The 15,009-nt window shown below is 63.3% G+C and overlaps 1 protein-coding gene across 1 annotated transcript in view; it reads left to right on the forward strand.

The window, feature by feature from the left end:
- The window catches only part of SKI (SKI proto-oncogene), a gene marked incomplete at its 5' end in the record, with an annotated part of 63,294 nt that overhangs the window by 41,823 nt on the left and 6,462 nt on the right, over positions 1-15,009 (forward strand). The window contains one exon of the mRNA XM_006903914.2: positions 14,862-14,984. Coding sequence (XP_006903976.2) covers positions 14,862-14,984 — 123 coding nt within the window. The remainder of the gene's footprint in view (positions 1-14,861; positions 14,985-15,009) is intronic.

The following is a 15,009-nucleotide window of genomic DNA, read 5'->3' on the forward strand; positions in this document are numbered from 1 at the left end:
GCGCGGGTTTCCACTTCCTGGCTGGGAGGAGGGGGAAAGTGTCCTGTTATTGGGCGCCTGTAAGGCCAGGACCAGACCTCCAGCGAGAGTGGGACCTGTCCGGGAGGTGGGGGGTACGTGCCCTTGCTGGGGGCCTGCTTCCTGGGGACTTGCCCTGAGGCGCCTGCCCCGGGGGGAGACCTTAGGCAGCCACAGAGCGGAGGGCAGCCACATGGGAACCCCCATCCTGAGGGTGTGCGTGTGCAGCTGGGCGGGGCTGGCTGGCTGCGTAGTGACCACAGGCTCCCGGCTGACCCCACCTCCCACGCCTACCCCGCCTCAGCTGCCTCCTTCTGCTCTGGGTCCCCCTGCTTTCTCTCAGTGCGTGTCGGGGGGACTGCAGAGGTGAGGGCTGAAGACAAGTCCCTCTGCTCGTCACAGGTTGCTGCCTCTTGGCCGCCAAGGCGCTGCCTTCTGAGGGCCTCTTGGAGGGACCCAGGCCCTGACGTGGCCCCTCCCTGGCCGGGAGCATGACCCTCGGGCGGGGGGTCCCCAGGCTGCAGCGCTGCACGGAGGGCTCCTGTAGCCCAAGACCCACGCTGCTGAGAAATTTCCCAGGCTGTGACCCCACCAGGCCCGGGGCCGGAGGTGCACAGGGCCCTTGGGGTGTGCCCTCTTCTGGGGCGCCTCACCCCATAGGCCTCACCCACCCAGGGCTCTGCCGTGGAGGCCAGGATTCTGCGACTCTGTCCTGGGCAGTGCCTGGTGTGAGAGGGGCGTGGGGGCAACACGCTGCTTCTCTGTACAAATGGACCCCACCCAGACCTTCTTGGTGACAAGAAGGGGAGGCAGACTCTATTTTGTGATTCGAATTAGGCACACACGAAACACGTTTGCTTCTGCTGAAATATAGTTTTACTATTTTGTGTTTGAACCTTCTAGAGTATTCTTGAGCCTTGGTGCATTAGCTCAGGTCCAGAGGTCGCATGCAGTTTTTGCGGAAACATGGCCTTGCCCAGCTTCCTGGTGCGGGCTGTGCCGGGGCCTCTGGCGGGTCCGCCTGCTCGCCGCCCCGTGGGCCTGAAACGTCCTGTGGACGACTCGCGTGACAGACCAGAAAATGGCTTCCTCGTGTGTGCGTCCGGTGAGAGCAGCGGCTCAGCCGTGAGGTCCCAGCGGTGCGGCCACCCGGTGACACTCGCAGGGGCTGCGCTGCGGGCTCCGTGTGGGCCAGCACACTTCCAGGCCCATTGTGGCTTCTGTGGGAGGCCCTTTGCCGTGGCGAGTCTGGCGTGGCCCCTGGGCCCTGGTGGTCCTCCACGGGACCCCTGCTGACCGCTGCGAAAGCGCAGAGGCGCCGCGCTGCAGACCGTTCGCCCCTGTCCCGTGCCTCTCCACGCGTGGCGCTTCTTACCGCTGCCCGGATTCCGTGCACACGCGCCGGCGTGCAGCGCGGCGCCGGGCCCTGACATCGCGGCCCGTGTTTTGTGCCGGAATGCTCCCGCATTTCGTCCCGACCAGAACAGAGGAAGCCGTGCGGCCGTCCCGGTCACGTGTCGGTCCCTTGACCCGCGCTCACTGAGGAGTGGGGATGGGCCGAAGGGGACCCTGCATCTGGCTGTCCTTTCTCCCTGGCTGCGTGCCGGGCACCTGCCAGCTCTGATGGGAATCCTGGCCTCTGGGGGCCGGGAGCATCGTCCTCCACCTGTCCTGTCTTGCTGGCTCTGCGCAAGCTCCACCGTCCCGTCCACCTTGCTTATAAAATGCCATTTGATCAAAGATGAAATTATCAAGAATCTCAAGGTGGCGACAGCAGAGCCTATGAACCCCGTGGGCGGACTGCGTGCCCACGAAGCCAGCCCTGGACGAAAGCGACCAGCAGAGGCCCGGCTCATAAGCCCCACGGGGCAGGCCTCCTCGCACGCACCGCTGGGCTTTCGGCTCCTTGCATGGGGGCCTGTGTGGCCTTCGGCCGCCTTAGCCACGTGCGCTCTGCTGGCGGACACTCGTGGCCGTGTTTCTGTTCAGAGTTAGAAGAGGGCAGTGTCGGCCCTGGCGACACACTCCCACCCGCAGGGGCAGTCGGCCTCATCACGGGGCTCTCGCCTGGCCAGCGCTGCCCCCCTGAGCTCACCTTCCCTCCAGCGGGGCGCGTGTGGGCTGCAGACCTCTGCTTCCTGGGGCCTCGCGGGCGCCCTGGGGCTGGGGGCGGCTGGCAGTCGTCAGAACAGAGACCTTGCCTCTTCTCTCTGCCTCTTTTGAAGCCTCCCTTTGCGTTTTGCCGTGTGAATCGCCTGCAAGGTCAGCGCAGAAATGCGGGTGTGGCAGGTGGGGTGCCGCCACCGCCCCTGCTCCGGGTGCCTGCCCGAGGATGCTCAGAGTGGGCTCGCGCCTTGTGGCCCCTTCGCTCGCCCCAGAGGCCTTGGGCACCACCCCCCGGGGCCCACGGCAGCTCTTCTCCACGGAGGTCCTTTGATGGAGCCATATCTGTGCGCCCATAAACCAAAGGCCAGAGGCCGCTCTTGCTCAGCTCTGAGGTTTGGCCGTAGTTGGCCCGCTGCTGTCGTGGCCGTGCCCTCAGGACCCAGGTGACCAGCAGGATCTCGGGGTGAAGTTTGGGACTTCATTCCAGGCTTGGAGCTCTTGGGCCTTTGACCCCCTCCAAGAACCCAGCACCCAAGCGCTTTGTGTTTGTTTCATGCTCATGTGCAGATGCTGGGCCTCCTGGGGTGGCCTCCCTTCTAGGCGGGGACCAGCTGCCGGGCTCCTCCTCCCCCCTCCTGGGCTCCCGCCCCCGCATCTCCCCCTACAATGGAGCTGTTATGCGTGATTCACGGCAGCCTAGCGGGGCCTTTGTACTGGGGGAGGGCCCTGCCGGGACGCTTTCTCTGCTGGGGACCAGGCCCAGGCTTGCAGCTCTGGGCCCAGCTGCTCCTCCGCAGGAATGGGTAGCCTGTGAGATGGCACCTGGGGAGGTGCGTGGCCGGGGACGCAACCCCAGTGTCAGGTCAGGTGTCCTCGGGGCGGAAACCAAGCAGCCCTCAGCTGCGTCCTGCAGGGCCTGGGCACTTGGCCAATCGCCTGGGCCCTCCGTGCTCTGCCGCGTCCGGGGTCCAGTCTACCTGCCATTTCCTTCCTCTGAGATCAAACACCTCTCCTTTCACTCGGCCAGAGGCCTGGGCAGGGCACAGACTTTGGAGACCTTGCCTGGCGTCCCACTGGGTGTTGGGAAGAGGGCGGTGAGAGGAGGCAGGAGCCCCGGGCCCAGGCTTTGTTATGGGCCCACTGGGCTCCACTGTGGGCATATCTGGGCACAACAGCACCTCAGCTCTGGCCCGGGCCAGCACCTGGGCCAGTGTCCTATCCCACGTGGCCAGACAGTGGGAGGCAGGACGTTTCTCTTCCACTGAGGACCTGACTAAGGGCTGCCCACCCTCAAGCCCACTCCAACACCTGGCTGGATTTGGGGCCAAAAGAAGCCTCTTTCCATGCTCTACGAAAGGTCTTATCAGGCCCCAGGGTTGGGGCACAGCCGATGGCTCCCTGAAAGCGGCCATGCAGGCCGCCAAAGCTGTCTTCCGGCCTCGCTGCCTGTCACACTGTGTGCTCGCCCTGCACGGGCTTCCAGAGCCCCCACTCACCAGGCATTGTCCTCAGAGGCCCTTTGCCTCTGACGGGGCGTGGACACGGTGTGGTGTTACCGTGTAACACCTTTGCGTGCTCGCGGGGCCCCCCCCCCCGTCTGCTCACGGCAGGTGTCGCTGGCGTCAGGATCATGGCCTTTGTCCTGAGCCACGGGTCAGGGGATGTGGGCTTCAGGAGAGCAGCTGGGGCAGCCCCGGGCCCCACCCCGGGGTGTGTGGTTCCCTGGAGGAGGCTGGGTAGCAGGAGCCTAGGCTACGGGGCCTCCAGGGCGTGTGGGCCACTGTCCTCGTGGGAGGTGGCAGACACCACGGAGGTGCTGAGGGTGGCATCAGAGGGGCCCGTGCATCTCCTGGCGGCAGACGTGGGTGTTTGCACACGGGGACCTGGGCCCAGCCGTGGGGGCAGAGCAGGCCGGGCATCGGCAGGTGGGACGCAGGTGACCGCTGCGTGTTCTGCTGCTTCCAGCATTAGGGGGAGAGAGCCCCAGCCCTGTGTGGCCAGGTGTCTTAGTCACAGCCGCCGGTCCTATTTTCACTGGTGTCACTGGAAAGTCGGACAGAGAACCAGACCGTCCCCTGGGCCGGGCCGTCCCAGCCAGGGTGTCCCAGCCGGGGCCCCTTATCCGAAGGCCCGCCTTCTTGGTGGCCAGGTCTGCCCGTGCCCACTGCGTTTTGCTGGGTTCTTGGTGTGGAAGGCTTGCTGGGGAGGATGGGAGCCGTCCTTCCTGGGGGGCCCTTTGTGGGGTGAGGGCCGGCGTGGGTCTAGGGCGACAGAACCCTGGCCCCTGCCTCCCGGTGAAACACTCGCTTCTCGTTCCAAGAACGGCGGCCGCTGCCCCCGGGCTGCGTCCATGTTTTGTCTCCGCCGCTTCGCGCTCATCCTGGCGGGCGCTTGTCTCTGCGTGGACCCCCACCCTCCCGGCGGGCGCTTGTCTCTGCGTGGACCCCCACCCTCCCGGCGGGCGCTGGGAAGACCTCGTTCGCCACCCGCCAGAGAACATTGTCGGAGGGTTAAAATAAGCCCGAAAAGCAAACGCTGGATTTTCAAAACGGCTTTATTGTTCTTGGGGTTCTGGGTTTTTTTTTTTTCTAAATCCGTTTAATGGTTACTTTCCAGTGACTGAAGGGAAAGGAAAGATTCCATCCCCCTCATCCATCTGGTTCTCTGAGTCTAAAAGCGAGGTTTGGTGTGTGCGCGGTGGCGGGGGATCCCTGGTGTCAGGAGGGACGGTGGCCGTGAGGGGCCCCAGAGATCTCTGTGTCAGGACGGGTGCCTCTTCCTGGGCTCACCTCGGACCGGGGCCCCAGCACAGCTGAGCCTCCCCTTCCCTCCCAAGGGTGTCTGGGCCCCAGGACCGTGTTTGCTTCCCAGCCACCCCAGGCATCCGTAGAGGGGATGGCATGGTGCCCCCCACATTCACACGTTTCTGCGCATTCTGACCGATGGGGCTGGTTGCCCGTCTCAAGTGTGCTGGGGACCCCTGGGGCCTCCTGGGAGCTGCGTGGCCTGAGGGCCCGGGGTGCCTGGGGAGGAAAAGTGCCAGGCGGTGCGAGGGTCAGAGGAGGCTTTCTCGGAGAGACTTGACCGACTCTCAGCAGCAGCGTGGAAGCAGCAGTGGAGATGCCCTACTTACGTTAAAAAAATCAGCGACTTGAAAATTGCTATTTCCACTTCATTTTGGAGTTTGGGGTTGTCTTGCAAATTTATTCTGCTTCCTCTGTACCACAATAATCAGAAAATAGGTTAATTTAAGCTAAGCATAATATGAAACGTGAATTATCATGTGGAAAATATTAATGGCACTTACAAAAATAGCTTTGCAATTTCTAAAACTGTAGGATCGTCAGGAAGGGTCCAGAACACAGATCTGCTGATGTGGAGGGGGCTCCTGAGCACGGGAGTGAGTTTACCCGTAGGAGACAGTCAGTGGGTCAGCAGGACTTTGTCACAGAGCGTCCGGCACCCAGGTGGAGCACAGTGCCTCAGGCCACACAGAACTCGTCCCTGGGAACAAGCCCCGACCCCTGTAGTCCTGGGGCCGGGGGCTCAGCCTGGCTCTGGGCCGTGGGCAGCACTCGCCCTGGTCTTGGGCGGTGGGTTCAGCTGCAGGAGCCAGGTGACTGCACAGCAGGAGATCCCAGCAGAGTGGGGTGGGTCCAGATGGGTGGTGTGTCCCCGGCCACGTCCATGCCCAGGGCTGCCCGCCAATGGTGCTTCCCAGACACGTGCCCACTCGGTGCCTGTCCTGGAGCACATGGGGGCGGTCCGCGTCGCTCACGTGTCCTCTGCCGTCAGGTATGCAGGCCCTGCCCGAGGCGGGGGGAAGGGAGGGCCGCGGGGGGCGTGCAGCTGCGAGAGGCCTGTGTTGTGGGCGGTTGCTGTTCCTGACACCTTATTCCTGGGGATCCCAGAGTTGCGCTGTGGGGGTCAGGTCTGCAGGCGTTTAATGCATCAGATGGCGCACCTCAAGACTGCTGGCGGTGGCCTGGTGGTGTTGACCTTGAACCCCAAAAGTCAGGCTGCCACCTGGCCCCTCTTCCTGGAGGAGGATGAGCGGGCGAGGCCCCTGGCCTCTGCAGCATGAGGGCCCGCCGCCCGACTCCAGAAGGTTCTCCACCACCTCCCCTCCTCGCCCACCTGGACCTTCTCCCCAGCCCCTCCCTGCTCCCCACCCCGTGCTCCGCTCTGCTGGATGCCGTCCTTGAGAACGGTTTCCGTTCCGGAAACTTCCGCTCCTTTTCCCTGGTCTGCCTGGTCTTTTCGGTCTCTTCCTGCGTGGCGCGTGTGCGTTTTGCACCGGGTCTGTCACAGGAGACCCGGGCCCCGCCCCTCTCACGCCTGCGTGTCCGGGTGCTGCCCAGGAGGGTCCCTCTGCTCTCGTCACTGCCACCTCTGGCTTTTCTCCGTGGGGCGGGGCTCGGGGGGTCCCCCACCCCCCAGGGGCCGTGCACCCTTGTTTTAATCCTCCTGCATTGTGGTTGGGGACCAGGGCGTCGGGGCCGTGCGGTGTCGTCACCCTGACGTTTGGTGCGTGCTGTGCAGCCGGGTTCCAGGCCTCTCCGCGTGCGAGGCTGAGTCGGGCACGGCCCTTGTGACAGCCACATAAGATTCTTGTGAGGGCCCGATGCTGCCCAGCTGGACGTTTCCGTGAAAAGTGTTCCTGTTTTTATTTGTGCTCTTGGTTATTTTTTTGCTGACCTCTTAATGACAGGGAAACGGCAGGCTGTCTGTCCTCATGTCATGGAGAGACCCCAGTGTCCCCACACTGCCACCACCCTTGCCTGTGCTCTCCCGGAGCCCGGCCTGCAGCTTCGCGGGGCTGTGGTCACCTACACTTAAACATCCTCGCCTGTCCTCACGCTGAGGGACAGAACCCACCTGACTCCCGTCCCCAGGAGCTAGGACATTTCTGCAGGTTGATGTGACGAAGTCCGTTCTATTATTCTTCACTCGGAGTCCGAATGACGTGCGGGCTCCGCGTGACACTCGTCTGGGACAGCGGCCGCTCTGACTGGACTGCCACTTCGTAGTTGGGTCCGTGTCAAAATCTGCCCAGTGAGAAAAGAGCTGCTTTTAAATTTTGCCTGTAACTTAGGGGACAGAAGCATCGTGTTAAGGTTCCCAGATGCGCTTTTCGTACATCTGTGACTTTGAAAAAATCGCTGCATTATACTTGGACACGTTTTTGCCAATTTGCAAGGACATCTCGTCCTGCCAGCTCGAGGTCTCAGTCTGGGGGTGCAGGCTGGGGTCTTGCTGGGGTGCGGGGGCTGCTTCGTTTCCTGAGTGGTTCATAAGGTGGCGATGAGGCCGCAGGCGCTTCCAGAATTGCTTCTGCAGAACGTGCTGGCCCAGGGCAGGCCTCGGTGTCCAGGGCCGGGAGAGGCCATGTGGCCAGGTTGCTTGCGGAGACCTGGGTCTTAGGACACCGAGGGTCGGGGATGGGGCGCGGGGCATGGGTGCCGCTTGGTGACTTGAGAGTGGGGGGTCTCAGGTCCCGTGAAGGGTTTCGGGCTCGGCTTCCCCGGCCTCGGCAGCAGCGGCTTTGAGAGCAGCCGAGGGGGCGCTCAGGAACCTGGGTGCTCAGGGCCCTCCCCTGAGCTCCTGCGCGTGCCTGCAGCCCCACCTTCCCCCATGGGACCCAGGCTGCCGTGCCGGGTGCCCAGCGGACGCTGGCCCCATTGTCTCACCCACGGCCGAGGCAGGATGCCCATCCCCCGCCTGGCACAGAGCAGCCTCCGGGAGCCCGGGTGCCCATGTGTGCCCCGGGCCAGCTGTTTGTCCCCTCCCTGAGAGCTGCCTGCACTCCTGGCGGTGCAGGGCCCGCCCTCCATGGGCTGGCCCTGGGTGTGAGGGACGGAACACCCCGACTTCTGAGTCGGGCCTTCTTTTTCCGATGATTTTGTTCGTGGAGCCTACCCCCCGGTGAAGCCACGTGGTACTTCGGTGCTAGTGCTGAAGAGCCCGTGCGGCATAGAATGAGCCCGCTGGAAGCTTGGTGGCCGCCCCTCAGTGTCGTGGCCTGGAGGTCGCGGCGCCCCGGGCCCGCGTGCGTGCAGCCACCCACGGCCAGCAGCGGCTCCCGCGGCCCCTCAGCCGTCTTGCTCCGGCCTCTGCTGGGCGGGCAGCGAGTCGGGGGAAACCACTGACCTCAGCGGTTTGGTTTTCAACCAACAATTCATTTCACTTTTTTGAAATAGATTTTTTTTATAACGGCTTTATTGAGATATAATTTACATACCATAAAATTTATCCTTTCTAAGAATACAGTTCAGTGGTTTTGAGTCTGTGCAACCATCACTCCAAAGATAAACCTGGTCCCCAGGAGCTGTCACCCCCGCTCCCCAGCAGCCAGGAGCCCACTTCCTGTCTGGGGATCGGCCTGCTCTGGACGGTTCACGGAGACGGAGCCACGCGCCCTGCGGCCTTGGGTCTGGTTTCCACGCAGCACTTCGCAGCGCTGCGCTCCTGGTCCGGCCGAGCCACACTCCAGGGAGGGGACGGCCCGCCACCCGCTGCTGGGCGTGGGCGGCTTCCATGTTTCGTCTCTTGTGCGCGGTGCTGCTGTAAACGTTCGTGTACGAGCCTTTGCGTGGACGTTTTCGGCAATCTTGAGTTCGTGCCCAGGAGCGGGGTCGCTGCGCCATGTGACTGCGTCACTGAGCACGCAGCACGCCGCCCCCCGCAGCGGCCGCAGGTGTTCCCTCCCACCAGCCGCGCGTGAGGGGTCCGATTCCCCCGGCGCTGCCAGCACTTCCTCCTGTCCCTCGTCTGCAGACGGCAGCCATCGCGGTGTGACGTGGCACCTCGTTACGTTGTGAGATGATTGTGGATCCGCACTCAGTTGTGAGGGATGACACGCTCCCCGGGCACTCGGTCTACATCCCCGCAGCGGTAGCATCTTGTGAATTCATGACGCAGCCCTTTTGGGTGTTTACCAAGGTGTGGACTTGCCAGGTCGCACGGCCAGCCCCTTTCACTCCTCGAGGACCGGGACGGTGTCCCCACAGCGGCCGCTCGGTTCTCCGTCCCCGCCAGCCGCGCTCCGTCCCCGCCCGCGTGTGTCGTCCCCGTGCTCTCGGTCGTGGTCCTCCTGATGGCAGTGTTGGCGTCCCGCGGGGGTTTGATTTGCGTTTCCCTGGTGATCAGTGATGCTGAGCATCTCTTCCTGTGCTTGTTGGCCATCTGTGTGTCTTGTTTGCAGAATGTCTGCTCAGGTCCTCTGCCCTTTTTTTAGCTGTTTTTTGGGCGTTGTGGGATTGCAGTTTTTTATGTATTCCGGGTACAGGTTCCTTATCAGATCCTCGGATTTGCGAAGTGTTTCTCCCATTCGGGAGACTGTCTTTTGCTTTCTCGACGGTGTCTTTGGAAGCAGCACGTCTTCTGTTTTGATGAATGTCCCCTGTTTCTGTTCCGTCTTTTTGTTCCCTGTGCTTCGGCGTCATCTGAGCAGTGTGTTTTGGGGGCGGGGAGGCTTGGGCCTCAGCCGCGTCACAGCTCTTCAGCAAAACCTTAGCGCACGTGAGCAGCCCCGACGCCAGACGTTTCCGCTTGGTTTTCTCTCGGATGGTTGAAGGAAGCAGCTCATTGCAGAGAAGCTGCACAAAACCAGTCTGCAGTGAGGGCCGCCCAGGGGCCTCCCCAGGAAATGCTGACGCGGGCGGCAGGGACCCTGCGAATTCTCCGGAGAGGGTGGAAGGACGTGTGGGAACCATAGGTGACGTTGGGGTTCTGTGCTCTTAAGGAACCACTTCGCCGCCACCCAGAAGATAAGGCGGTGATGGCGGCCATGCTGTCAGTAAAGGACCTTCCACAGCGGGACCAGAAGCAGACGCTCATGCCACGCGTGGCCACGTTCGCCCGTGACTGGCACCCCAGGGATGTCAGCGGAGGCAGGGCCTGCGGGGCAGGAGCTCCTTCTGTGTGAAGGACTTGGGGGTGGGGGTGGTTCTGCTGCTTCTGCCACGCTGGCCTCCAGGGTCGTGTCCTGGGGGGCTGATGTCGCCTCCTCCCGGAGGAGGTTGGTGGGATCTTACCCAGGCCTCCACTCCCTGTGCAGAGCCCATGGGTACAGGCTCCCCATGTCGGCACTTCCGGAAACCCTTCCACTGAAATCAGATCGCTTGGCACGCTCGCCCCAGCTCCTAGCACAGCCTGCCTGTGTCCTTGAAGGGGAGTCTGTCCCCACCGTTTGACTTTGCTCACAGACGCAGCGCACAGCCTCTCCAGAGCAGATCCGGGACTGGCTGCTGCCCACTGCGCGCACCCCTCCTTGGCTGAGGCCTAGTGGGAGGGGGTGCAGGGCGGGCGTGCCACACAGCGCAGCACGGGTGTGGGGGGTCCCTTCTCATCCGAGAAGGTGCATGCTCGCGCCTGTGAAGTTGGGACACGGTCCCTCGGGTGGATGTCATGGAGCTTGTGTCTGCTGCGTGGTGATCATTTGTCCCAAATAAAGCTGCCGACGATCGTCCCAGCCTCACACGGCTTTCCCGAGGGGCAGCCGGACCCCCTGCTGCCGGGAGAGTTGACCCCGAGGTTGCCGCCACCCTCAAGTTGACGACTGTAACTCGGCAGGAAGGTGCTTTGCTCCCGCTTGCCCAGTGGCTTTGGCGGAGGAAGTGTGGTGACGTCACTACGGCCCTTCTCCGAGGGCCTCCCGCAGCAGGCGTCAGCCCCACGCCGGGCGGAGACGTGCCTGAGGTGGGACGGCTGTCAGTCTGGCGGCCTCTGCCAGATGCTGGGTCTGTCCTTTGACCTCTGGCTGTCCGACTCTTTAGCGAGGGTGAAGAGACAGGTTTGAGGGCCAGGCCGCGGGGTCTCGGGCGCGCTGCCGACCTTTGGAAAGGGGTTTCTGAGACTCTGGCCACCCACTGGGCGCTGATGAACAAAAACCAAGAAGTGGTCACTCCACGTGGCGCTGGGTGCGCGCCAAGGCCCCCAGGCCACCTTCCCCATCGCCCAGCTGCGGCCTCCTCAGCGTCCGGCCTTGTTCCGGACCTCTGTGCCGCGTCCTTGCTGAGCCCTGCCCCCGGCACCCGGGCCTCCATGACGGTGCGCGTGTCTAGGTCTCGCTTGGATGTTAACCTGGCCTCGCTCCCCGTGGGTGCTCCGCCTCCACGGTCCAGCTCCCCAGGTGCCAGCGCTGCTGCTCTGGGGCCCAAGCGGCCCCTCACCAAAACACCACTGGGACATGACCATGGCCCCCCAGGACTGTGGGGGCCCAGCTCTCCGTGGGGCGGCAGACGAGGGGGCCCTGGCCTGCCGTCCTCAAGCACTGACACCTTCTGTGTCTGCGGCCCATCAGCCGGTCTCTTGGTTAAGAGGAAGTGGCAGCCCCAGAGCTGGCAGGAACTGCGCGTCATCAGACGAGAGTGAAGGCCACCCACAGAGCTGCAGGGCCTCAGCCGCGTGCATCCCAGGAACTCCCCTGGGGGCCAGTCAGACGTCACTGGTGTTGGTAAAGCTGGCTTGGGTAGGTGTCCCCGCTCACTCGGAGCTGCCCTTGCTGGGCACTGCAGGACACGGACCCTTTGACCTTCTTGTGGACACGGGCACGTGTGCGAGCTGTGTCTGGCAGTGTTTTGTTCTGATTAGGGTATGTGGCGCCTCTGCAAAGGTTGACTCGAACCCTTGTGTCTGGAAGGTACGAGGCAGGGACCGCTGGCACCAAATTGCTGGTGGGAGGGGAAAAGTTTCTGGTTTGGCTGTTAATCAGTAATCGGTCATTAATCAGATACTCCAGATACCCAGAGAACCAGGAGAGGGGCTGCCCCTGCGGGGGACTGCCCCGGGCTCCGCCCGCCGTGCTCTTCTGCTGGCATCTCTGAACTGGCCTGTGACGAAGCGGGGTCCCCGGGCCTCGCCCGGCCTGGCTGGCCGCCGAAGGCCCTGTGTCCCAAGTGTTGGAGCCGCCGGGCCGCAGGGTCAGCTTGCCATGGGATCACTCAGGTGGCCCTGGAGCCAGCCGCACTCCACTCCCTGGAGCCACATGTCACTGTCAGTGTGGCCTTGGGTTTTGGCAAGTTCTCCACTGCCACCAAAGGGGTCGGCATGCTCCTGGGCGCTGGGAGCCTCTGCTGGGGCTGGGGCACTGGCTTTTTGTCCCGTTCGGACCCCTCGGCATCTGGCCCACAGTGAGCTGGGGTCTCAGAGGAGTGGGGATCCTGCTCTTCATCCTGCCTGTGACTTCGAAACGCCCTTTCCTGATCCCTGAGGAACTGGCCAGAGTTGGGCTCACACTGTCTTCACGCTGGGCTGGCAGAGCCTTTAGAGGGTCTTCCTGGTGGTCTCCCATGCATGCGCCCACTCTGGGGCCGCCCAGCTGCCTCTGATCTCCTGCCCTCCGGCCAGCATGGGAACGAGCGCTGTGGCCCAGCTGCTTCCGCGACCTGGCCCGCTCTCCTGTCCTCATGTCCGTCCACGGTCTCACACCAGGGTTTGTCAGCTGGACAGCATGTGTCACATCTCCATGATTTCTCACCGAGAGTGGCTCCTGTTCCCCTCCCCCCCACTAGCCATCAGGCCCTCAGGGTCTGTGTCTGACCCTCCCCCGGGTCACGTGCCGCTGGGTGAGGCATTTTCTTCTGCCGAGCCCCTCCTGGTCCCAAGGTGACAGAACCCCTGTGCTCCAACCTTGCCCTGAACGCTGGGGCCTGGCCCTTAGGGAGTTTGGGGGCCCAAGTGTCATTTCCTGCATGGACACCTGGCACTTTGGGCACATGGACACTCGTGCAGCAGTGGCTAGGACGAGGACACTGGGCTTCTGCTCGCGCCTGCTCCTAGGCCAGCACCTGGACCCCCAGCCACAGCGCCGGTGTGGGCAGGCCAGAGGGGTCCCGGGTGACGGCTGCATCAGCCCTGCTGGGCAGCGCTCAGGGCAGCACATGTCTGCGTCTGCTGGTGGCGGGGCCTCTGGTCCTTTCTGCGGAGCCAGCGGCCGGGTCTGAATGCTCTTGACGGCCCTGGACAGGAAGTTGCCCGCCCTGGAGCTGTGTCCCCCAGCCCCCTGCAGCGTGCATGGGGCTCGGACTGGACTGACGATGCCAGGCACCACGTGGGTGGGGGTGGCCCGCCCACAGCCTGAGTCGTCTGACACCCCAGAAGTCTCCCCGAGGTTTCTCAGAACCAGCAGCAGCTAGCGCCGGGCCTGCGGCTTTTCTCTGGCGAGAACCCAGCTGCTTCCTCCCAGCGTCCTATCTGCTCAGACAGGAAGCCCCACCCTCGCCTGGAGCCGACCCCCGCCCTCTGCTCAGGCAGCGCTCAGGCAGGCAGGAGGCGTCCAGACGGCACCGTCACTCACCTCGAAAAAGCAGGGTCTTTCCCGAATGCTTGTCTTCACAGCCGTCTGTGGGTTCGTCCTTGAAATATCCCCAAGGAGCTGGTCATGGCCCTGACTCAGCTGCAGGCCATCAGGGCAGCTGCTTCTGTGTGAGGACAAAGGCCGCTGTGGCCCTGGACTAGCCTCCTGGTCCCATTGGTCGAGGGTTATTGTCTTCCCTGGGACGTGAGGGCAGCAAACTTCCTGCAGTTCTGGAGTGAAGCTTCCCAGCCCCCCACTTTCGCGTGGTTGTCCCTTGAGAGGGGCCGAGGACTCAGGGCTGTGCCGAGTGGGGTGTGGGCCCTGTGGATACTCACATGCACACGTGCTGGCTCACTCCCTCTGCGGGCCTGATAAGATGTTCCCCTGGAGCCTTCGGTCCATGGGTGCCCTGCCCAGGGTCCAGCCTGGCGAGTGGGCACTTTGACCTCTGGCCTCCCTGCCCTGCCCTCACTGTCCCCTCCCCAAGAAGGCTGTGCCGTGCCCCCCCTCCCCAGGGCGAGTTGTGCGATGCAGTATTTTCTCCAGCTGTTCCTGGAGGTGGGCTGGCTCCCACGTTCTCGCTCGCTGCCCGAGGTCAGGCCTGAAGAGTGCCCCTCCCCCCAGTGCCTGATTATGCACTGGCCTGTGGTATGGATCCTGGCACAGCTGCTCTGGGTGTCCCCGGGTCGTCTTGGACACCACTGGGTCCCTCGTGGTTTCTGCTCAGTCCCAGGCTGCGGGTGGCACCGTCCACCTTCCGAAGACCGTCCTGAGTCCCGTGCGTGAGTCAGGTCGGGAGAGTTTGTTCTCCCGACGCCGGCGTTCCCGTGAGATCTGAGGAAATGTGAATGGCTTTGCTCATAAGCTCAGCTCACCCGCTGTAAAGGGGGCCTTTCATTTGGGGAATGTTTCCTGCGGGGGGGTCGCCACAGTGGGTCCCCCCACAGTGCAGCTGCCTCAGGCCCAGAAGCAGTTTTCCAAATTAGTTCTCCTTAGTGAAATCCAGAACTCTGGGGATGCTGTGTGACAGCGCTGGAAAGCTTTGGCTGTCCGACAGAAGGTCCCACCCTGGGCCAGCGAGCCTGTCCGAACCGGCCGCCAGGGCAGAGGGAGGCAGGGGGCTGTTCTGAACCAACTTCGAAAGGCTTCCGGCTCCCGGCTCCTGCGGGCTCTTTGGGCACCAAGGTGCCAACGCACGCACAGGCCTGTGGTGAGGGCCGGTCCGATCCAATCCCCGCTGAGAACTCACCTCGGTCCTTGGCTCCCTCCCAAGACCTCTGCAATTGTGGGGTGAGGTCGTGGTACCAGCCCCACACACAGGTCAAGGCCTACACGTCACTGGACACTCACCGTTCCCTGTTGAGTTTGCTGGCCAGGGCACCCTGCCCAGGCGTGGGTGCCACCGGGGTACCAGTGAGAACTTTTGTGTCACTCACAGGTCTCCTCCGAGCCCCCAGTCTCCATAAGAAAAACAGATGATGCTCCCTCCCAGCACCCCACGTCGTCTGAGAAGGACAGACAGTCCGGCTGGCTGCGGACCGTGGCCAGCTCCTCCAGCAAGGTTCTGCTGGGGTGGGCGGGGCTGG

Source organism: Pteropus alecto, unplaced genomic scaffold, assembly GCF_000325575.1.
Source record: "Pteropus alecto unplaced genomic scaffold, ASM32557v1 scaffold700, whole genome shotgun sequence".
In the NCBI taxonomy this organism is placed as follows: Eukaryota; Metazoa; Chordata; class Mammalia; order Chiroptera; family Pteropodidae; genus Pteropus; species Pteropus alecto.